This window comes from Aquila chrysaetos, chromosome 2, assembly GCF_900496995.4.
Source record: "Aquila chrysaetos chrysaetos chromosome 2, bAquChr1.4, whole genome shotgun sequence".
In the NCBI taxonomy this organism is placed as follows: Eukaryota; Metazoa; Chordata; class Aves; order Accipitriformes; family Accipitridae; genus Aquila; species Aquila chrysaetos.
In genome coordinates, this window is record NC_044005.1 from 44,351,417 (window position 1) to 44,375,433 (window position 24,017).

At 36.8% G+C, this 24,017-nt stretch overlaps 1 protein-coding gene across 11 annotated transcripts in view; it reads right to left on the reverse strand.

Annotated features, from left to right (window-relative positions):
* PHF21A (PHD finger protein 21A) overlaps positions 1–24,017 on the reverse strand; it is a 136,982-nt gene that overhangs the window by 85,702 nt on the left and 27,263 nt on the right. For 6 of the 11 annotated variants that reach the window (XM_030039528.2, XM_030039536.2, XM_030039512.2 and 3 more), the window contains 4 exons: positions 17,454–17,494; positions 12,681–12,816; positions 7,967–7,999; positions 5,753–5,839 (listed from right to left, as the gene is read on the reverse strand). In XM_030039528.2, coding sequence (XP_029895388.1) covers positions 5,753–5,839; positions 7,967–7,999; positions 12,681–12,734 — 174 coding nt within the window. In that variant the 5' untranslated portion in view covers positions 12,735–12,816; positions 17,454–17,494. Of the gene's footprint in view, positions 1–5,752; positions 5,840–7,966; positions 8,000–12,680; positions 12,817–17,453; positions 17,499–24,017 lie in introns of those variants that run through there. The other 5 variants (XM_030039553.2, XM_030039545.2, XM_030039580.2 and 2 more) reach the window with 2 other exon arrangements.

Sequence of the window (24,017 nt, forward strand, 5' to 3'; positions counted from 1 at the left end):
AAAGGTCTGAGAAAGCTTAGCAATATTTCAGTCATATGCAAATAATTATAACATCAGTTTTGCAAAGGAGTTTGAGGCAAAAGAGGCAGCAGGGAGAGATGCATGCACTCTGCCTATCTACAATCATCTGTACAAGATGCAAAATTTGCTTCAGCCAGTATATCTTGAGAATATGGAAGATGATAACTTAATGAGAAGTCATTATATTCACATTTTCACACAATATTTGGATGCAAATTAAACAAATACCAAAGATTAAAATAGTAAGCTCATGCAGATTTCTCAAACAAACATTCACCTTCTGAACAGGTGCTGTTCACACTGATCAGAGGGTTCAAAAGGCCCTGACGATTCACAGAGGCAGTTAACTTACTCCTCCTTACATCCAGACAGACCAGTATCTTTTTCACAGGAAAAATGGGTGACTACTTCAAACCACCTAAGAAAGGAATCTACAAATAGTCAACTATGGAGGCAGAGCCAAGTGTATCACTACAGCTTTTCAATATTAAAACCAAACTTTGGGAAAGTGCAAAATTGTTTCTCATGTATTTTAAGACTGTTTTATGAACAGCTGGCATAAATGGATGCTTGCAGTTACATGGAAATTAGCGTATCTTTATCATTCATGCCATTTACTTAAAAAAGACAGGTGTTTAGTAATACATACAGTTCTGGACAAACAACTGGAACTGAAATTAAGCATTATCTGCCTCAAGTTATTAGTTGCTACACGTTCATATGGCATATTTGCACACTTCCTCCATTACTGACAGAACTGGCATTTTAATATGCCCTTGATGGATCTCGGAGAAAGGAGGTATTAGAAACTCCAGACAAAACTGGCAGGAGTGAGAAGTGACTGACTTCATTGTTTATTTCCAGATTTTGAGCCCTAAAGTTCTCATGGTATTCATTTGCTGTATCTACAGCATACAGGCATATCTTGCCTACCTTCTCATGCAGAAGCATTTCAGAGTGCTCCTTCCTATCCCTTAACTGTACCCAGTTTCCCTCCTGCTCTCTAGCTTTCCTGAGCTTATTTTCCTCTCACCAAAACACTGCCTTTCCTCTTTACAGAATAGATGGAACACGTTTCGGGTACAATTTTCTGATAATGTGTTCAGAAAGCCTCCATAAAAATTCACCTTTACTATGATTGACAAGCGTTCAAGAAGAACAGTCTCACAGGATGAATTTATGCACATTACCAATCTTTTCATTACTCAGTTATGGTACCTGTAATAAATACAGCAACATTAATACTTAAACCCATTCCTGACAGGTTTTTTTGAAGACTTAAATAACAAGTTTCCTTTGTCAGTCTAAACCACATATTTACATTTATTCAACTACACAAAGCCATGGTTACACTACGCTACCATTCTTAATCTCCCCCCCCCCCCCAAATCCCCTTTCTCATTACTTGCTATTTACTGCCAACATTAAAAGGAGTCTCACCCTGAACATACAGGATTTAGAATAACCTCAAACACCACAATTTGCTGTAAACTTTAAATGCAAGCAAAAGTCACTAGATTTGCCTATTCATAATAGAGATAAACTTGCTTTTATAGTGTGCATTTTTTCTGATGATATTCTACAGTTTCAACTATTCTTCACAGTAAAGTATGTTAAACTTTTTTCCCCCTGAAAAATAAAAACCACAAGTATCCCTATGATAACAACTATTTTTGAGTACTTTTCCCTACAAGTGTACACAGCTCTTCAGAATTCAAAGTAACAAAGGGATCCACTTTATTCTTTCCATGTCAAGAGCAAATGCATTAGAATACAAGTCGAGTTTTCACAAGACTGTTTTCTGAAGATTCAATGAATTTCAGTGCAACTACAGTAAGAGACATTTTCATTTTATTTTCAAATATAGCGGAAAGAGCCATATGATTTCTTTAGTATATGCTTACCACCATCACCTTTTTACCATAAGGTCAAAAGACTATTTCTGTAAGCTTTCTTCCATATTGAAGACAGAATGCTCCAACTTCTCCAAGAAATTGTAGTAAGGACAGATGTAGAAATTCCTCTGTATTTGACATGATATTGCTAAAAAGCACTTGTTTGCTGCCCACTTCTTTCTTTACATTTTTTAGTGAAATAAAGATGACCTCTTCCTTGTCACTGGAAAAAAGTACTGTTATGATACATACTCAAGGATGCTATATCTGCAAGATAATATTATAATTTTTTAATTAACTATGGGGGGAAAGAAGCAGAAAAAAGGTGTTACTTCAAGATTACATCCCTCTTGCTCCTTTATGTTAGCCCTGCTCTACCTCAGTCTTTCACCAGTGTCACTGGTAACAATCTCCACCCCACCTCCCCAAAGTAAAAAAAAGTACACACTGATACACTTCCTCATGCAAAAATTCAAGAATACATTCTTTATGTTTTTTTTTATCATAAGGAGTACATTTCACCTAGACAAAAGCTGAGCAGTGACAGGTAATTGTGGGTAAAAGTCTACAAAACAGAATACCAAAGGAAGACACTATCATAGAATACAAAGTGAAGGAAAGGGTGTTAAGACTATGATTTTCTTACAAAGATGTGAAAATATAATAAACAGTGCTACACAGCAACAGAATTAATTCATATTTACAACCCAAGCTTAGATTTGGCAATTAAAACTGTTTTGCAAAAAGTTACTCTTGATTTCTCTTTATTGAAGAGAGGGATGGGGGAAGAAAGAAGAAACCAGTTTTAAAACCAATGCATTCAGGCTTTCCAAACTGCAGCACTCTCACAGCTGAGGAACAAAACTGTTAAACTGAATTCACCTTATTGCCCACGGATTAGAAAAATAAGGTAAGCACAGTTTAGAACTCTGTGGTAATAACAAAGAGAGTAGCAGAGGAAAATGATCTTCTGAAGGATTCATGTTTACTGCCCTTTAAATGCAAATTATCTTCAAATAAGTTTTTTCTCTTTTTTGAAGGTTTTCTTCCATATGATAACGCAATCAGCATACACTGCTACATCATCTCAGGTGAAACAAATCAAAGCATTTATTTTCACCTCTTTTACATTTTCAAAAAACATATGAATATATGACATATCTTACATTGTAACACTTTAACCCTGCATCAGCTAACAAATTTCTTTAGATTTAAGCATACACGCTGCACAGCCTACTTGCTTTCTTTTTGTACTTTGCCAGATCTCTTCAATTTCACAAACTTCTGAACAGAGCTGTCATTAATTCTCAGCAAGAAACCTAAGGCACTACGAATCACTGCAGCGGCTGGCAGCAAGTGTCGGCACTACTCTCACAATGGTTCAGAAATGGAGAGAAGTCCTAAAGCAACTAAAAGCTTTTAGCTAACCTACCACTGGCTTGGTTCTTGCACAAATCTTCATGCAACTTCATTAAATAAGAGGCCAAAGAAAAATGGTACACTAGGCTGACCTAATATTTCAGAAGCCAGAAATACCTCAGTATTCTGCCTCTTTAACACCAGGGTTTCAGCTCCACGCCACTGTCTCTGAGTAGGGACACCACACAGGCTGGAACTTAAGCTTTTAATGAAGTGTGAAAAACTAATCAAACAGACACAATTATGCCTCCCGTAACTGTCCACAGTGGAGTTAAGCCATCAGAGTTTATTCATCAGACATCAAGACTACTTACTTGGCTCTAAACAGGTACAGATAACACGTGTTGCACTCTTCCTTAAGAAATGCACTGCACAATTTACTATGCAAAACTGCATGTTTCTCCACACTGTGTGAAAATTAAGTTGTTGGATAATATTCTCCCCATAAAACAATTGATAATAATTATTTTTCCTAAAGAAAAATGAAAGCGAGAACAGAAAAAAGGGCTTTGTTGTAGTCTTTAAAATGCTGCTTAACTCTGTATTGCTAAGCCTCAGATGTCTATACAACAGATTCCTACAAATAAGAGGGAGTGAGTATTTCTCTGCATTGGGAAGTTGTGGGCTTTCCTTCTAGAACTCAATTTGCCATGACCGTTGCATTTTAGCAGCCGTACTACTTTAACAACACTATTGTCTGGGACACTGGCAGGTCTGTGGTCCAGTGGCAGATATTACAAAATATTTAAACTTCAACAATCATAGATAAGTTCACTGTTCTACTGATAATCAAAACCATAAAAATACAAAGAAGGAAACTGGACTGTGACTTCACATTGACTGTACTCGCTATGGGGTTGAAAAATTAGTTTCTGACTTTTACTTCCAAGTCTTTCGGAAACTTAGCCCATGTTCATCCCTATGAACAAGTGTGCTTTACTACTTTGAGCTGTAATTTTCAGCAGAAAAGATACAGCTGCATTTCAGGTGATGGGTAATTTAAATACATGTTAGTATAGACCACTGTAATGTAACTTTAGAGAGTTATGAATCCAAGTTTAAAAGTTACAGTAAGATACACTTACTTCTTTCTTACCTTCCCTTCGCTATCTCACTGCCTTGTCCCTGCTGATCATGTGAACTGGTAGTCAATATGACCTGCTTCGTGGCATCAAGGCAAGCTAATTTTGAAATTACCATGGGCCTCTAGAGCTTACCAGAGAATTCTGAAGCTGCTTGCTGTGAGACATAGTCACATGCAGAGGCTCATGCTGGTTTCAGAGAATAAATCATCTTCAAGAGAGGCATGCCATCACATCAGCAAAACCTCAGTTTTTGTTGAATTAGTATTCTCATTAAAAAAATCATTTTCTTTATCATCCTTACATGTTGCTTCCTAGACTCACTGTTCCACCACTAAAACATACTATAATTTTTTAGTAAAATTTCTAGATAAGTGTTAATCACTGTCTGCCCATTTCCTTAGGAAAGGTAATTCTCAAAACAGAACACATGCAGATAACAACAGATGAATGCAGGTATCTATATGTGACACTGATGCATAACTATATTCTTACCTATGCACACGTTCTAAATTGTTTCCCCTCTTCAAAGGTGTTATCAAATGACTTAATTTGGTTCTGTTATTGACACAATAGCAATAAAATTAAGGGACTGCTTAAGTCAGTTTAGGTTTTTTTGGGGGGGGGGGGGGGGTGTATGAGGTTTTTTGTGTGTGTTGCTGCTTTGTTTTTTAAAAACATAAGTGAGAACAAGTTTTGTAGATCTCTCAAACTTATTTTTCTTCTAGTTACCCAGAAGATGTGTCTTCAAGTTTTACAATCTTTCTATTAAGCATTCAGTTCTAATTATTACTCGTACTTTAGACCCGTCAAAAAGAATTCCTACCAAATGGCAAACGTAAGACAACTGTGGTGTAATTTATCATGGTAAAAACACAAAACTGATTTCCAAATTGTCTATTAGGTACCCATAACTGACATGAATTTAGTTGGTCTAGACACAAAAAATTCAAGCATACTCATCCAGATGCACAGTGTGGGCCAACTAAGACAAAATCTAAAGATTTGTCTAAACCAGAATGGTCTGGTTTAGAATAAGTTTCAAGATAATAACAGAGGAAGTGACAAAATTCATTCCTTTTTCCAGCTCCCTTAATATAAAACATTTGTTTCAACACAAGAAAAATTGCTATAGCTTCCACTGATTATACTAGCTGCTTGTTTGACAGACTCACAATAACTTGACCTATCTTTTGTTGAGAAATCAAATAAAAATCCAAAATGTCTGGTTGCCCACACTTATTTTTCCACATAAAAATTTAGCAGCTTTCTTGGAAGCTGGGAAAAGAGACCTCTTTGGAACAGGGTGTTAACAATACATCTCTCTTTCCCTACCTGTTTCTCACTCAGAGCTGTGATTTTGGCTTGAAGTTCATGAAGCTGTTTCTTCAAATCAGCGTTCTGATTAGAAAGAAAAAATATCTGTGAGAAAGATATTCCATTTGTTAACATAGAGTAGTAGCAGGAAGGTGGGTTTTTTGTTTTTTGTTTTGTTTTGCATAGTGTACTAGAAATACAGCACCTCTGGATGTACAGCCAATAAAATTCAAGAGGCTCAACAAAGCCTTATTTAAGTCACTGAGCGCAGCAATAATCAGAGGACCTTTCTAGCACTCAGAGATACAACCCAGTTTGGAATGAAGATTTCATTAAAACATCCATTAGTGCTTGACACATTATAAAGCACATTTGTACATTTCATCCAAGCTTACAAGTTAAATGAGAAACATTTGTTAATATATAATACAATAGTATCATATTGTATACAATAGAATGCTATGGTATGTTACCTAAAGCATTCTCACCTATGCTACTTACGCAAAGATATTATCATACATTTGACTGTGTAGAGCATCAGCAAACATATCTATTAAATCTTAATTGACACACATGTCAAATGAAGGCAAACATATCTAAGTCTTCATTTCCGTGTATGTTTATACCTTTAGCTGTTTTTAAGAGAATTACATTTGCCTTAACACATCATTCATATCAGCACTTTGCTTACAACAGCACTTTAAGTTTAAGATTTCAAAGCCATAAGCATCACTATAGCGATGCAGTCAGAAGACAATTTTTTACCAGGACTATGTCTTTCCTAGTAAAAATAAAATAAAATAAAAAAATCCATCCACAGTTTAAAGCCTGTGAAGCTCTGCAGAAACGTGACAGGGAGGCGAGCTTCCCTGCATTTTTTCTCTTTTTCCACTTTTTTTGTTCTCATTTATGTTGTAAACTCTACACTAGATTACACAGGTTTGCTGTGCTACACAGAAATATTAAAACATAGGACTAATGTTGTTACAGGAACTTCATGCTCAGGAAAACTTCCCTATTTTTATATTCCTCCACACAATTTTGAAATGCATTACAATCTCAGCTTGTAGATCGTCTTCTCCAATATACACACAATTCTAGCAAAACCAGATATTGACCAGTCATCCTCCTTTCTAGTTTCCACTTATCAATCTGGCATAAAAATTCATTAAGAGCACTGGAAGCAGGGACCACATTTACTCTTCCTGGCTCCAGGAACTTTGCATGGCTACTTGCACCATTTTCTGGCCTTCAGCAGGTATGAACTGAAAGCAAATTGCTCTGCAGGCTAATCATTAGCAGACTTGCCCAACAAGTAAGAGTAGTAGACCTTACCCAAATCCCATCAGAAGTTCTAGAAAGCAGATTTTTTCCAATACCACCCTACTCCCTGGTCTAACTACTTGACTGTTAGGAAAAGCTGTCTTCCCACTCCACTGAGCCCAGAAAAATATATGCTCAGAAAATTACAGGGCATTTAGTATTTTAGGGGGGTGGAAGCACTTAATAGCAAGCTTCAAGTAAGCTGCCTTTATCCCTCTACTCAGCATTACAGACTGGTTAGAGAACTCCACGGAACTGCCCATTCAGCACACTGGAGTGCACAATTGCTGTACAAGATAACCCAGTCTCCTTACACAGTCATTGGGAAAGGGATGACTTCAGCTGCCTATGCAAGGAGTCCAGTTATCCAACTTCAGTAGCTCTGAAACACCCCAAGGCCAAGTGCCAACTCTTTGGACACTACAGTGCTGAAGTTGGATACCTGAGACGGGCAATCTGTACCTGAGATGGGCAATCTTAAGCTAAACTATTTGGACAAATTTCTTGGAAGAATATCCTAACTCTTCTCATACAACTGTGAACCTTCTGATAATCAAAAAAGAAAAAAGCAAATTCAAGTAATGGCAGATTTTATAAAGAGCAGCTTCTAACAGAATCAGAAACTTACTGCATGTTTGAACTGCACCACAGCCCACAAGAGTCACCCCATTTAAACTATTAAGAATACAAGGCAAAAGGCTCCATAAAGGCAAAAGGGTTTTTTTGTTTTGGTTTTTTTTAAACTATCCAACAGGCATTGTTTAAAGATTTGTTCATAACGGTTTTCTTCTAAACACTGTGTTAGCAAGCAAGAACATGATCAAGAAATAGCTAAAATTCTCAAGCTTCATGCACTGTTATTTCCTGTATTTTTAAGATAAATAATGCAATATAAAAATACATACTTACCTGTGGATCTTGCTTCATTTGGGCAACCAATTTCTAGAAAGAAAAAAGATGCAACAATACAATGAAGATTTTCATTACAGATCTTGTTGAACAGTTTGAAATTCAACATTTTTGAAGAACGTTTGTAAAAGCAAAATATTCAGTTTCCAGCATTTCAATAGCAAGGCCTGGAATCCAGTATTATATAATTTTGAAATGCATTCTTATTAATATAGTAAAACCACTGCACTAAGCCACCACTTTTGCTCCTTCTCTTAAACAGCTCTTGAACAAGTGATGCCTTTTAAAGACAATTTCAGCCAGCTGGGTAAGATAATTTAATAGCTGTGTCTCCTCTAGAACTGCTGCCGCCTTTGCATGCAGTCACAAGAAACACAAATCGCAGATAACCACTGCAGGCACAAAAGCTGTTTGTATATTCAAGAGCAGAATGTTTCAAGTACTAAGGGTCCGCCAGTGTGTTGGCTTGGCTGGGACCACATGGAAGACCCATGTTCACAAGTATCTTTACCACTTTTCTCCCTCAGAGAGAGATTGAGATCATTGTAGAAGAGATGCCCTCCACATCCAAGGGAAAGCAGACAGATGGTTACCATTCACTATTCTTCCTCCTTCACTTCCTTCAGGCAGCTGCAGGAGAATGCTGTCTATTGCTAAGCAAGGAAGAAGTTACCAGGCTGTCACCAAAGAAAACCAGAGCCCAGAATGAAGCAATGCAAACCAAAAATTCCCAATTTCTTTTTTGGTTACAGCCTCGTTTATTCATCACATTGCCATGTCCTTTCCACACATGCAAACAACAATGTTACATCTGTACTTTCTTCCCCATTTCCTCATCAGAATCAGGAAAAGGACTGAGAAACAGAAGGGCAAAGCAAGCAAGAAAAAGATATGTTTCATTCCACCTGCATTGATACCAGTCAGAGAATTCAAATTTTGTCACCTAATTATCTTTGTAAGTTTATTTTATTTCACATCCTAAAAATGGTATTAATTAAAAAAAAAAAAAAAAAAACATAAACAAAGATAATTCTGCATCAGACCACAGGTTTACCTGCTGCATTTTCTTTCCAGTACTAGCCAATAGCAAACAGAGGTATCAGCATAATGTCTACACTGGACAAGCACAGAGTGTTATATCCCATCTTTCAGAAATTTACATCTCTGATGCCTTCAAAGATTATGTCTTACGTTTAATAGCTAGTAACACACTTTTTTCTTCCATTAATCTGCCTTAATTACTTTTTGAACTCAGGAAAACACTCAAGATTCTGTGACAATAAGTTCCAAAGTTAAACTACAGGACTTTTACATAAAAGGACCTTCTTTTTCTTTTGAATCTGCCTCCTGATAATGCAAGCATGAAGGGCAAATAAGATTATGGAAAATGAGCCTTGACTCGAGTCAAGAGGAGCTGCAAGTTGGACTCGATGATCCTTATGGGTCCCTTCCAACTCAAAATATTCTATGACTGTTTCTCTATCTTCTTTCTACATTTTTTCCACACCACATATTCCCCCATCAGTCATCGCTTCTTCAGACTGGAAGTCTCCTCGTGCACGAATCATTCCATTGCTTTGCTCACTCTTAACACCCTTCCCTGTACTTCTCTAGTTCACCTCTATCATCTGGAGACAAAGTTTAAAACTGCATGCAACATTCAAGTACTCTGTACTGCAAGAACTCCTTCAGCAGCACTAATAGCGAATTCACAGCCTGCTACTGCAGATGTAAAACGAGGACTGTTTTTCCAAAGTGCATCACTTGGCATTTATCTACACTGAATATTATTGTTTCATCATGCTGCCATTCAGTGTCACAGGAGCTAAGGTGCTACGTTACCCTTTTGCTTACATGCTTAGCTTATTTTTCCTTGGTGCTTTCTGCCACATTGGAGTTTGACAAGCAACAAATCTGTTAGTTTTTATGCAAAGTGCTTGTACAGACTCAGTCATGAGACAATACAGTCAGTGACTGTAAACTGTTCATAAAGTATTGCTAAATTTATGGATCACACAATAATGTGTCATCCAATCATAAGAAAAAAAATAATGTTCTTTTGCACTGACCCCAAATGCAAGCTAAATTTAAGATATTTTAAAACCTACTGATCTTTTTGCTACAAAATGAGAGAAAGAAAAGGATGTTTTAGGTTCTTTCCAGGCATCAGCTCGAGGAGTCATCCATGAAACCCAACCCTTCTGTGAGAATAGCTAAATATAACTCCTTTAACACCTCTTGTGATCAAAACTATGAAGAGCAGACTGTTTCAAAATAACCTTAATTAAGTCAACACAGCAGCAGAATGAACTACTTAGATTTGATGCATCTCTTCTCAGGACAAGCAATATAGCTTTGACATGGAAGATATTTGAAGATTCAAGTTGTACCCTGATACAGCAAGTGACCTGGTCAGACTTCAGGTATGGAGGATTCTTCAATCATCAAAACGAAACAAAAAAAGTAGCTTTTTCTAAACAACTAAATGCCTCCTTTGGGTCCTTACTGGTAGTTTAAGATACACTTTGCCAAAGCAGCAGCATCAAAGCTTCGGACAGCGTTCTGGAGGTAAACTGGAATAGGCAGAAAACAAGGACCTATTCTACAAACAAAAATAGTCATACTGAGGATCACTTTCTACAGCTATGTAAGCAGTCACAGGTAACACACTGCATGAGGAAGCTGGGAGGCTTTGCTCACAGTGCAGAGCTGAACTTTGTATGCTCATCAGACACCCGTCCACCACGTACAAGGGCATGATAAACTCTGACTGTATGAGTGCTGGCAAGCTTTTTCAGAGAGTCCTCAGAAAAAGAAATACTAGGTAAGTAAAAGATAACAAGTGAGACAATTCTCCACAAATCCTGAGCACTGCCGAAAGAAGGGATGTATTGTATCTCTAAGTTACAAAATTCAAAGATACACAATACAGTTCAAGCATTTCATTTGAAGATTTCTTTCTTTCTGTGCCAAAACAAGTTTCATTTCTATCAGTGGCCATTTGACAAGCACAGCAGTAACCACTCGCACGCAGTTCAAGAAAAGTTCACGGAAGCACCCAACATGTTGCTACAAGTGTTATTTTCCACTGTAAACATTTAGACTTGCTCTTAGCCTTAATTATGGGAATATACAGTATCTTGAAGAAAAAAAGACAACCTTCTGATACAATGGCTTGACTAGTTTCACCAACTAAACTCAAATTTAATTAAAGTTGATTTCAGTGCAGAGCTCACTTTTAATGAAGATTGGACAAAGCTAAGGCAAACAGGGTCAAAAAACCTTGAAGTTGTTAAAAAAAAAAAATAGTCTTTTGGGGCATTTTCCAGTCTCCATCCCTGTTCATCGTCATTATGAACATATTCTAAAGATTATTCAAAATTCGCAGTCTTAAAATTTTTGGTTAGCTTAGGCATAAAGGGGAATGAAGATACACACAAGAAGTAAATGCTGTTATACAAACACAAGTATGACTAGTGCTCTGATCACCATAGAGCAGATAATACTTGGAAAAAAATACTCACTGGCCTTAAACATTTTAATTTCTGCAGCAAAATGCCATGGGTAATTTCTGAATTTCCTTACCCCCATAACAAAACTTCATTGAAGTTTTGAATGCAAGGGCCTTGCAGTTTCTGAGGAGAGCAAAATACTTGTTTGTAGTTCTGGAAATTCACCTTTAGCTCTTTCAAGCTTTGCTCCCTAGCTGAAAGTTGTATTTTGTTAAAGCAGACATAGCTTCATTTTACTAATCCACCCATTCAAGTTCTTGCACTATGCTCATCATTGCAGCAACTCCTGAACAAGTCATCTAGAACACTTGTCTAAACAAGTCAAGTCACCAGGTTATTTGGAAACATTTTCCAGATTTTGTATAATGGGTTACACTGATCAGCGTAACCTATCACATATTTCTTAAATCCACTGTGTAACAGTTGCGCGTTTCAGACATCCAACAGAAATACTTGGAGAACCGTCTTTAGAAAAGGTCTCACTGATAAATTTAATATTTCAAGTTGGCAGCTACTCTGTTTATGGCTGTAACAATTTTGTTCCAAGAATTAATATGCATATGTCCTCTTACATTTACTAAATTAAGTTTTATTATTATTATTTTTAATATTTCTCATTTGTATGTAACAGAATTGCAAACTGCACTCTACTGCCATATAGTATCGGACAGGCCACCAGTAAAAAGACCCAACCTGTAAGAATTTCTGAGCCCACGCACTACAACGTTTTGGTTAGCAAAACTATACAAGTTTAGAAGGTACCAAACGAAGTCACTCCAGAAGAGAAGAACCAGATGAGACTATGCAGCACCATGCACATTTTGCCTGAAAGTTCCTCCACTGTATTCTTCCATTGCCAACTGAATACTGAAGTTGGCTTCAGAACGTCAGAAAAACCTTCCAGACAGAAGTTACTGAACATAAAGAGTTTTCAGAATGTTTTTAGCACTGCTACAAAATATAAAAAAAAAAAAAAAAAAAAAAATCCCCACCCACAGCCTGATATGTAGATTTTTCTAAAAAACAACAGGTGGTGGGGTCAAAATGCAGAGTATAAAATTCTGGAGTAGTTTCAAGCTTATAAAACAATTATTACTATAGTTGTAGTGCTATTACTTAATGCTACCATTGGTAGTAATACTATCAGCAATACTAATGCTGCTATTACTTGAAAGTATAAAGCATGAAAGAATACAAATTACCTGGTGAACCTGAATTTCCACTTTCAGAGCCTCCTGTAGAGTCTGCAGCTCCATTCTCTACCTTCTCCACTTTCTCTAGAGGTGTCTTTGCTGATTCTAGTGCCTTTAGTTTCTGGTTTCCTCTTTAACACCAGTGCTACAGAAAAATAAAGGTTTTGTTTTTGTTAGCAAACGACAGAAGCCAATTTGAAAAAAAGGAGATTACAACAGAGAGGGAATTCGGTAGTGAACTATATTCAACTGCAGCTTTCCAGCCTAAACACAAACAATCTTTCGAACACAAGAAGTCTGCAGGCTGTACAAAATGCCTGCCTTGGAGTCGTTAAGCCAAATTTGTTACTTCCCACATATCCCAAAGTTGACATACTTGCCCCTTATCTTAGTTTGCAGGCAGCTATTTCCTACCAATATCCTATTGCTGTTGCATATTAAATTAGAAAATTTAACCACCGAGAATGTTTTAAAAATCTGTGTAGATGAGAAAATATTCTGGAGACTAAAATTCTGCAACCCAAACAGCAGTAAGTTGTTAAACAACATACTGCATTAACATACTTCCATGATACTATCGAGCTGTTCTTAGATAGGATGGTCTGCATGCAAGTTGACAGAACAACATTAATATATTAATAACCCACTGCCTAAAGTTTGTGCTGAGTTACTCATTTCAGTTGAAACCTATTTTGAAGGAACACAAGATTGATATAACGCAGCACAAGACTTTTTCAAAGCTATTAATTTTAAAATCCTTTTAATCCTGGAATTCTACTTCTAGAACAAGAGTATGAGTTTACCATCTTCACTTGTACTACAAACAAATTAATGCCCCCAACCTCTGACACAGAAAAGCATTATCAGCCGTACTTATAAAAGCCTTGAAAGCTGGACAAGATATTTTTGTTCAGAAATACGTTAAAAGTATCAGCTTCTGAAACAGGATTAAGATTCCTGTCTATCCCATATGCTTAAATCACAATGGAACCTGTATAAAAACATCTATAAATCTATCTATACACATAAAAGCCATTGGAAAACGTTATATAGCAATCTTTCCAGTCACTTTTCCATGCAGACACCACATATTAAAGAATTGCTGGAGTGTTAAAATAGTTCCTATTTTTTTTAGTTTTTGAAAATTGCTCACAATTATTGCACAGGTATTGTAGCCAACTCAGAGGCCTTCATAATGGGACTTCATTGTTTTCAAAAGGATATTGACAGTTTAGATTAGACATGTAGGCTGTAAAAAGAGAATAATTCCCATAAGTTACAGAATTTTATTTTAACGTTGTCTCACTACAGTAAACTGAAGTGCTGGACAAGTTTGTGAACTCCTGAAAATAAAAAGGTTGGGGGTTGGTTTTGTTTTGTTTATTTAAATTAATTGTTTCTCTTTCCAAACAGAAACATGTTATAAAAAGAGAAGAATATAAAGGGGTTTTAAAAAGCATTATATTTAAATTCATTCTTTGTCAGTGCTGTCTGCTGTTAGCTTAAAGTTACTTATTTAAATAACAAAGGCCTGATCAGAGTTTCTAGTCAACACATGAAATGACCTTCTGCAAGGGCCTCTCCCACATGTGACACAGATGAGCGAAAACAGCTGCCTTTGCAGCACTACTCTCTATAAAATTGTAATTTGTATCAAGGGATACATGGAAATTACATATAGTTCCCTGTTCTATTACCACAAACAGTAATGAGAAAACAGAATCCTGGATTATTACTTCCACTCACTGACAAGAACAACTATAGCCTGCATTAAGTCCCTACCATTGCAGTTTCAAAAGAAACCATGCTTCAGAAAACCACGTGGGAGACTGGCTAATGAAAACTGGAACCCACTGCAGATGTAAAAAGTCTTTCATAAGCCTTGGAAATGCGATTTTGGGGTAGAGATACAGGCAGATATGGCCATAGTTTCTTTCTCAGTGTGTCTTCAATGAATGAGAAGGCACTCATGATGAATAGCTAGTATCACTCTGTAACTACATATTAACTTTAAAGTTAAGTGCAAAACAGCAGAAGAGACAGTTATCTCAACTGAGAATGTGAACAATATCCTTAATTTTAATACATGTGACTGTAAAGCCCAGTACTAGTTCATGGGAAAAATAACACTGTACTTACGTTTAAAAAAAAAACCATACAAAGATTGAGCAACTACTATTAATGCACACCTTAATTTGACAGATAGAAATTGTAGTATCAATGGTTCATAAAAACTAATCCAACCTAATTGCATAGATGCCTTGAACAGCTAGAAAGATTTTTCAAAATTAATTTTTAAGAGGTTTAAGAAAAAAGTGTTAGTGCTTTGCAGAAGCAAGTGGTTGCTCAGCCAAGCCATGTTTACAGGGGTGTAGATATGAACTAATGTAATCCACTGTTGTATTGACAAACACATATTGTGAAAAGTAAGTAAAAAACCCAAAACAATTCTAGTAACATACCAATCATTCAGTTCCACCCCAAAATATGTTACAATTTCAGATTTTTCTTTCATTATAATTTAAAAAGTTAGCAGATTTTACCATTCCTTAGAATTTATTCCTTCAATATATATAAATTTGAAACAGGTGCCACACTATAACATCCTGAGGAATTAATTTTAATTCATAAGACTGAAGCTTCCAAGAAAAGGCAAAAGAGATTAACAAACTTTTGATCTTTCTTCTTTTTTTTTTTTCCGGTAGGTTTTCTAACTCTTGACTCCTTCCTACTTCCCCTCCTCCAGCATTCCCATTATAGCCTCAGAGCAACTCACTTCGCAGTATCGTTTACTTCCAGTTACCTTCTGCCAGCAAAGTTATACTGAAGCACATTTTAAACGTAGGGAACAACCTCCTCTTCAAAAACTAAGTGTCTGACATGTAAGGAGAGAGAAACTAACACTGCTTCATCAGTGAAGGCCACACAGTAAAGAATGATCCCTTGCAATCACCTCTGCCAGCTGCTGTATTGGTCAGCTAGCAGCACCAGTGTTCTCCTTAGTAAAAAAGAACCAGGATAAGCAATTATGAGAACTTTGTTAAATTACAAATAAGATACCATATATTTGGCATGCCATCCCAGCTGAGGCATGCATCACCACCACTTTAAAGACAAGGAAATAGGCAAAGGACAGCACAGAATTTATTATGAGGTTCTGAAGTGTTCTAAGCATTCAAATCATTGGTGGGGTGGGAGAACACATTAAATAAGATGTTCATTTAAAAATTTGGTCAAGTTGCTGATTTCCGAATACGAAATATATACAAGTTGTTATTTGGTTGTACCCCTCTAGAACTGAAACACTCTAGAACATGCACTTGTAGCTTTCCTTCCCAAACAGGAATAACTATCCAAAGTTATCCCTGTCCAAAATTCCTCTGGAGTACCTTAAACACTTCTCCAATGTTAATTTAAAAAAAAAAAGTTATCATTCCTTACATCCAACAAATCCTAGACTGTATTTTTCTGTTTTATGTAGAATAATGTCTAGAAATATCTATGAGGGCAGCTGGTTAAATATTGCTAATATTTCCTTTGAAAGCAGGTACAGAACTATATAAGCAAGTAGTCACACACATTTTATGAGTGCAAAAATCTTGAGTAGTTTTGAACATCTATTCTTCAAGGAACATCTGAACTTCAAGGAAAGATTTAAAAACTTAAGTCCAGTGGCATTATAAACTACCTAGAATACCACATCCGAAGACGTATAAAACCATCCCCGGATTAATCATAAAACATACTGCATTTTCCACTTTACTCTTATGACAGTGAAATTATTTTAATTAAAAAGCCTGTAGATGATTGAAATTGCATGGATGGGTTGGTCTGCAAATATCCTTCGTCCCATTAGTTTTTAAAGGAAAACATGCAAATGCCTTGTTCAATGTGAGAATCAGTGATTTTCCAAAAGGAATGCAAAGGATTGTGGAGTACATGCATCTCTTGTACATCCAGACATACTTCCAAGCCTCAGCCAGAAAGAACACTGAGAGCAAGAGGTAAATTTGCCATTCCTTGGATTGATTTCAACTATTGGGAAGCAGCAACCCTCTATTCGATTTCTTGCTGGCATGCATTTGTTACAAATAATCCCTTATATCTTACGTGGTTGCTTCAAGACTTAAAATTTCACACTCAGATCTAAGTACCCCAATGCACTGCAGTTAAGGTAGTAGATGTTTATATACTGTATAAATATTCAGAGACTGAATGAAACCTTAAACTCTACAATAATCACATAAGTGCATTAACACTTCTCTATTATTATCTCAATTAAATACAATCCACATCAGAACATCTAAAATATCACAAAGCTATTTAAACTATGGCTATTTTGGAAACTACACTAGAAACACAGCTGACAAGATAAAAACAAAGGTAGGACCCACACAAAAGCCATTAATGCTTTCTGCATGTATGGAAGGACTCTGAATAGCTTAATTTTAGACAGAAGTCTTTCTGTGCCAAAAATCCCTTCAAATAAATTTGTTTTTTATTACACAGAATAAAAATTTAACATTATTATTTTTTAGTAGATGAATTTAAATGTCCACTGTACTTACAGACCCTTGGACCCAAATCTCAGCCCTACAGTGATTTTATTTATAGGACTGGGGCTTCCATCAGTAACATTTACTTTTCAGATTTAATTTCTGAATATAAGAACAGATAGGATTTCGCTTTCAGTAAACACTAAACTTTTCCAGGAATGGATGCCAGCTCTTCATGTCATCTATTCTTAGGTAAACCATCTTAGCCCTGGGAAGAAGTACTTACCAGTTTTGAGAAAGTTATTCCCTTCAGCTCTCTACCTCCTCCTACAAATGAAAAACAACAACAGAAAGAAGATAATTACAAACAGCTTAACTACAGTTTGAAACAGAAAAGGACAATTCAAAGATGTGGAAAGTTGCCAGGTTAGGGGGGGAAGTTATTTGGATTTGGAGGAGGGGTTTTTTCTTTGGTTTTTTTGGTTTTTGGGTATTTGGGTTTTGGCTTTTTTTTTTTTAAATGCTGAAGCTAACTACAAAATACCACTTAGAAAGAAAATCTGTTTGACATGGCAGGGAAAGCCAAGGAGACCTACAATTCTAATCTGGATTAAAATACAAACTATTATTGTCACTACGGGAAGAAGAGATTACAGGTACAAGCTTTCCTAGTTCTGTTCAAGGCCTGTGTCCCCCTCCCCTGGGGGGAAATACCTCCTCTCCATCACATTTATTAACATCTAAATCACAAGCCCTGTCAGTTGCCACAGCCAAATATGACAAGGTTACCCACCCCAGACCTTTGCCCACCACCTCTGCTAGAGGTTATACCAACACAACAAAGATGGTAGAGCAGGTGGTGTGTCAGCACAGTCACTAGAGCTCAAATCCCAGAGTACTAATGTAAACTGAAATCAATGGCAGTTTAAGCTAATATGCTAGGTCATGAACTGTGGAGGCCAAGAAGATACACTGCCCATTACACTGCCTGTGTCATGGGAGAACAACATTTAGCAGTGGAGCAAGGTGCTCATACGAATCATAAAAATCTTGTGAGTCAGAGTCCTAAAAAGATAGCTAAAATATAAATGATAACTCATTTGCTCAATTACTTTGCCTGATGCTAAAAATAGCCTCCAAAATACTCCAATTTTCTAGTAAAATACTAGAATATTAGCATATTTTAAGCTTCAACTCCAGAGCTAACAAGATCTTCGCAGATATGTTTCTATCCACACACAAGTCATCACAGAGCTGAAGTTTAAGCCCCAGCCTTACAGATACAGCAGTAGAAAGCCACATAATCAGCTCTCACTCACTGGAGACCAGCACAAGTGAAGGAGTTTACAGTTACTAACCAGTAGAACTAGGGTGCTGATGAACACCAAGAACAGGAAAGAAAACAGGAAGCCTACTGCTGGTAGTGACTCCAAGTATTGTTGCTCTCCTAGTCTCTTATTTTATGGTGCATTTTGAACAATATTACGGAAGGTAAGTTGTTAAATTAATTTTAGAGCAGTTTCAGGTTAGTTTAAATAACATCCAACTGCTAACATGGTAGGTTATGAACTGGGGAGTATGGACTTGTTTTGAGGCTATAGTCAAATTAAATGTATTTGCTCTGGATGCTACAGAATTTGAAATACCCTTATTGTTGAGGGTGCTGAAGAGACAGAGTGTGATTCTCAAACTCTAGTTGTTTCTTTGATATTAAAACCTGAGTTTTCACCTCCACCTCCCACTATCAATCAGTTATTTAATTGCTCCAAAAATCTAGAGAGGAAGCTCTTTCATCATGCAAGCACTAGCCATCCCTCTTCAACAAGCGACTACAACTAATCTCCATGCCATTAATAACAAATAATAATAATTTAAAAAATCTCACTGCTGTAGAGGACTGACTCTGGAAAGCTAAACAAAATGGTCAGTACTACACATCTGCAAATACAGTCTTAGAATAAAAGAGCATGATTTTTATTCAAAAAAGAAAAGCATCAATTTACTTGTAGCACAAGTACACTCAAACTGAAAACTGTCACTTGATAATGACAGCATGAGTAACTGTTCTTTCCTTCCTTTCTTCCCCCCTACGTAGGGACTCGCCTCCATAGCAGGACCCTAGCTTCATCAAGACTGAACTGTGCAGAAAAAAAAGCTGCACATTCACAAACCTTCGGATTGCATTTAACCACGCTGAAGGGCCGCAACCCGAGGCTGAGAACCCAGGGGCTCCCAACGACAAACTTAGGAACACCAGGAGTTTAATCGTGACTGAGTGATTTGCTGTGTTGCCTTGGAGAAGTCACTTAGAGAGGACCTAGACAGGAAATGGAAATACATTTGCATCCTCTTCTCTGCATAATTTACTACAGGCTTTTTCTTAAGTGTTTAGAACAGGTTAATGTTTGAAAGTCAAGCCTTTGGAAATACAAAACATGTTAATTCTGCCCTCATGCAAGTATAGCATTTTTACTGGCATCTCTGCCTCATTTAGCAGAGAGGACAAGCTTAAAGAATGAAGTATCAGTTGAATAATTTCTTTTCATTCTGAGTTTTCAGTTTGCATGCTTTTTTTAATTCAACATCTAAGCTCTACAACAAATAAAGAATTGGTTTCCTCATAAGCAGCACACTAACAAGAGCCACAGAAAACCTTGTGCCTGATACAGGCAAGTTTTCTTAGATAGGGAATTGAGACAGAGACATGAACAAACATCCAAGATTGGTAAGTCCAAGCATCTTAAACAGACTTGCGTTTTCCATTGCTCTTTTTATAGTAGAGAACAGTTTATGACCAACTAAATCTGTAGCTGTGGTTCTTGACAATTCTCTGCATTTCTGGCTACTGTGAACCAACCCAGAATAGTATTAATGAAAAAGGTAACAGATAAAATCCACTCTATAGATGAAATGAGATTATTTCTTGTTCACAGCAAGAATACATAGACAAACTCACACTGCCCCTCTCACTCTCACTACAAAACACATTAGAAAGTTAAGATTAGACAGCTCACAATCACTCATATCAATAGAGAAGTCTGAAGAGTTTAGCATTTTGCAGGGTTTCTTAGAAAAACTTCAGCAAATAGAAATGTATCACGAAATCTCAGCTATTCATTTTATTGAGGTTGCCTTTTGAAGGCTCTAGAAACACATGCTGTAAGCTCCCTGAGGTATGAGTCTGCATGGCTAACTCTTCAACTATTACACTACGTTCTACAATATTTGGGGTTCTTTAAAACCCCAGCTATAGGAGTCATATTTCTGCACCCACCTCTGCTTTCTATTAAGAATACTCCCTTCCTCCCAAAACATACATATGATCAGAACAAAAGCTTGAGCAATGCTTACCTACATTTACTACAAGCTAAAAACAAAAAGCAATTAAAATTAGCATTAACCAAATAAAACATCAAAGTTTTAGAAAAACGTTTTTCTTAGTGAGATTGACTGTTGAGAATGTGATGTCAGTGTTACTAACAGGAAGGGTAGTTTGATATATACATACACTTAAAGAAGTAATATCCCCCACGCCCCAGATAAAGGCTCTTAACCTTTTCAACAGTTCTATACAACATATTTCAGGAAAAATACACCACCATTACCAAAACAATCATATTCTGCAGATCAACTTTAAACTTTTTGTCGAAGTTTGTAAATAAGGAGAAAAGTTACTCATTTCATGGGACCATTATGAAAATGAAGACATCAAACACAAAACTCCTATGTTTAAGGCTTGGTAGCCCCTGAGGACATCAGAAGAACTACACATGGTGGTTAAACATTTTAGCATACAGCACCTGAAAGTTTAAGACTATTTAAATGCTAAGTATCTGTATATTAAGATGTTTGGTTACATCAGTCAGATACTTACTATTACCTTTAAGTTACACAATAAAGCTTATGCTACTGTAACCAGAGACTCATTTGGAAAAAATGGGAGAGATGAAGTCACGTTTAGCCGTTTTTCGTTAGCATTTTTCCTAACTCTAGAAGCTAGCACACGTTTACTGTTAGACCATGTAACTTTAATCAGGAACTTTTTATGTGCATATCACATTACAATATTTAATTATGTAATTTTTACTTTTTGCCAATAGGACCTTGGTCTTGCTCAATGCACAGGATGCACTCAGATGAAAAAGGACTAATTGTGCACAGGCAATTGTAAGCCTGACATTCTTTGACATTTCAGAGCATTGGTTGACAATATTAAGGATAAAGCATTAAAAAATTAAAAATTAGTATTTTTTTGGTGCAAAATACACTGCACACAGAAGGGATTAAAAGTTTTCTCTGGACCTCTGTCTTTAGATGTGAACTCCTCAAAGTAACAGCTGTCCTTCCTATATTTGAAAGGCATCCTGTATATAGAGAGCACTCTATCAGTATTTTCTAGGAAAACAAGTCTTAACAGTTACTTCACATGATTTTTCAAGTCAGAAATGAAACAACTTATATTCCTTAAGAGGACAGGATTTCTGCAGTCTCAAGAAAAAGACAGACCAAACACAGCCCAGACAGAGGTATACAAGCTATTTCAAATTACAATATTATAAGGCTCATGTTTCAATGACCATCCTTAGCAGCACCGATGCTGTCGCTTCCATGACTAAAAACAAGCCTCCTATGTGCCAGTGCAGGGAATCTGATCTTGCCATTGTGCTGCAGCTGGGAAAACTCCCAGTCAGCCCCAGCAACACGTGCCAGGCAGGTGGTAGAGGGACCAACAGGATTGCCCAAGATAACCGAGACTGCACTGAAGGGTACTAGCCATGCTTTCCAGTTCCGTCTGTCTGCACAACTCCTTTATAACTTCTCTCTCTTCCTCCTCCCTATCCCCACACAATACTGGTAGGTAACTCCCACTAAAATGGCCAAGGAGCTTCAGTTCTGCCCCTGAGATCCTTCTGCTGCTACAATTAGCCATGAAACAGGTGCAATTTGGAGTTTAAGACACAAGAAGCTGATTTCATTTGGGGATAGATTGCTTCACCTTCTCTAAAACAGTTTATAAAACCATCAAACTAAGTTTAAATGGAAGCGTGCGACACCATCATTCATCTTTGCAGAAACAGTACTATATTTAACATACAGAAAATGAGCTAAAAGACTCATTACAGCTAAAAGACCATCTCTATTGTAAAGGCAAAACCACTTCACAAGCTGATTTTTAAAGTATCAACCAAAACTTGCCATGGCAGTCAAACACACGTGAGCAGATGAAGATTACCCTCTTAGCTCTGCTTGTCCTATCACTACAGCTCTGATAGGCATTAGTAACTCTTCCTGAACGCAGACTTTCCTGGCATCTAGGGGGCGGGGATGAGATCACGCTCTCTAGCAAAATGAAAAACCACATTTGGCCTAGTAGAAAGTTAGCACAAGTATGTTTTAAAATCTCAGGATCACCTCTCTCACCTGAGCAGATTTAAGGTATGTGGCTTTGCACTTTTTACCCCCCCCCCCAAACCCTCCTCTTCGAACAGTCTTAGTCTATTTCTTGAATCAGAGAAGCATGTCCTAAAGCCACTTACACTTGAAAGGGAAAAAGTTCACATAATTTAACTCACTAAGGACTAACCATTTAAGCCATCTTTAAAACAAAACACTCATCCTCCCACTTCTCACACACACATATACCTTCCCTCCTCCTAAAGGAAAAAGAGAAAGGTGCTGCCATAAAAAAAAAAAAAACAAAAACAAAAAAACAAAACAAAAAACCCAAAACCCAACACCAAAACCAACCCACAACAAACTAAATTCCCTGCTTTTCTATTTCCTTCCATACAATAAATAAGCCATTCAGGGAAACAGATTTTAAAAAAGCCAAAAAACCAAAAATAAACAAACCAACCAACCACACCCCCCCCCCCCCCCCCCCCAAACTAGAAAGTTACAGAAAATCTGTCTCTCTAACCTACGACCATTAGTAAGCCTGGCAGAAGTTCTTCCTGACTTGACACCAGGGGCTCAGTGTATTCCCCATCTAACCCCTTCTAATATTCATAAAATTACCATCAGTACAATTCTGCTTTTTGTACCCAGAAACCAGTGTATGGGGATGTTTTTCAGCATTGTTGCATTCAAAAGTTCTGGTACTGCAGACAGAGAAGTATGAACAAGAACACTAAGCCTCACTTTGCTCAGTGAGTTAACCATTCACCAGTTTTTAGATAAACACAAAACCAACTTCTATGCAGCGTGGTTAAATTCCTGCTCATGTGAAAAGCTGGATGACCTGAACTTTTTAGTGAATTACTGTGTTATTTAGAAGGACCGTTTATCTATACATACACTAAGAGGAACCCTCAGTCCTAATTGAGTCCATAAGCTTATGCTTTACTAACAGCACAACAGCAAAGTTTCATATTTGAAGCAGGGAGCTAGGGAATTTTTTGCAAAAACTGAAAGATTTACATGATGTAAAGATATAAATCAGTGGAAGGCAGAGTTCAGCATTTGTTTCAAAAAATTTTTCCTGCATTCTGCCACGTTCCATAAAGTTGCTGGAAATGTGTTGTTGGTTTTTTGGGTTTTTTTTAGAGAACAAAGTTTACCTATTAAACTTCGAAAAAATGTCAGTTAATCTGTAAGTCTTAAAACTGGAATTTTTCTTTTTTAATTATTTTCAACTTATTTACAAAGTATACATACAGCTGGGAGGGAAAAAAAGATGGAAGGTCAATAGAAAACAGAAGGAGTTGTCCCCTCCTGGCTGTACTAGCCCACTGTTTTGTCACAAAATTTATCAGAAATTCAAAGGGAAGTTATTTGGAGGTTAGTGTTTTGGGGTTGTGTTTGGTTTTTTGTTTTGTTTTGTTTTTTTTTTTTTAATAACATGCCTAGA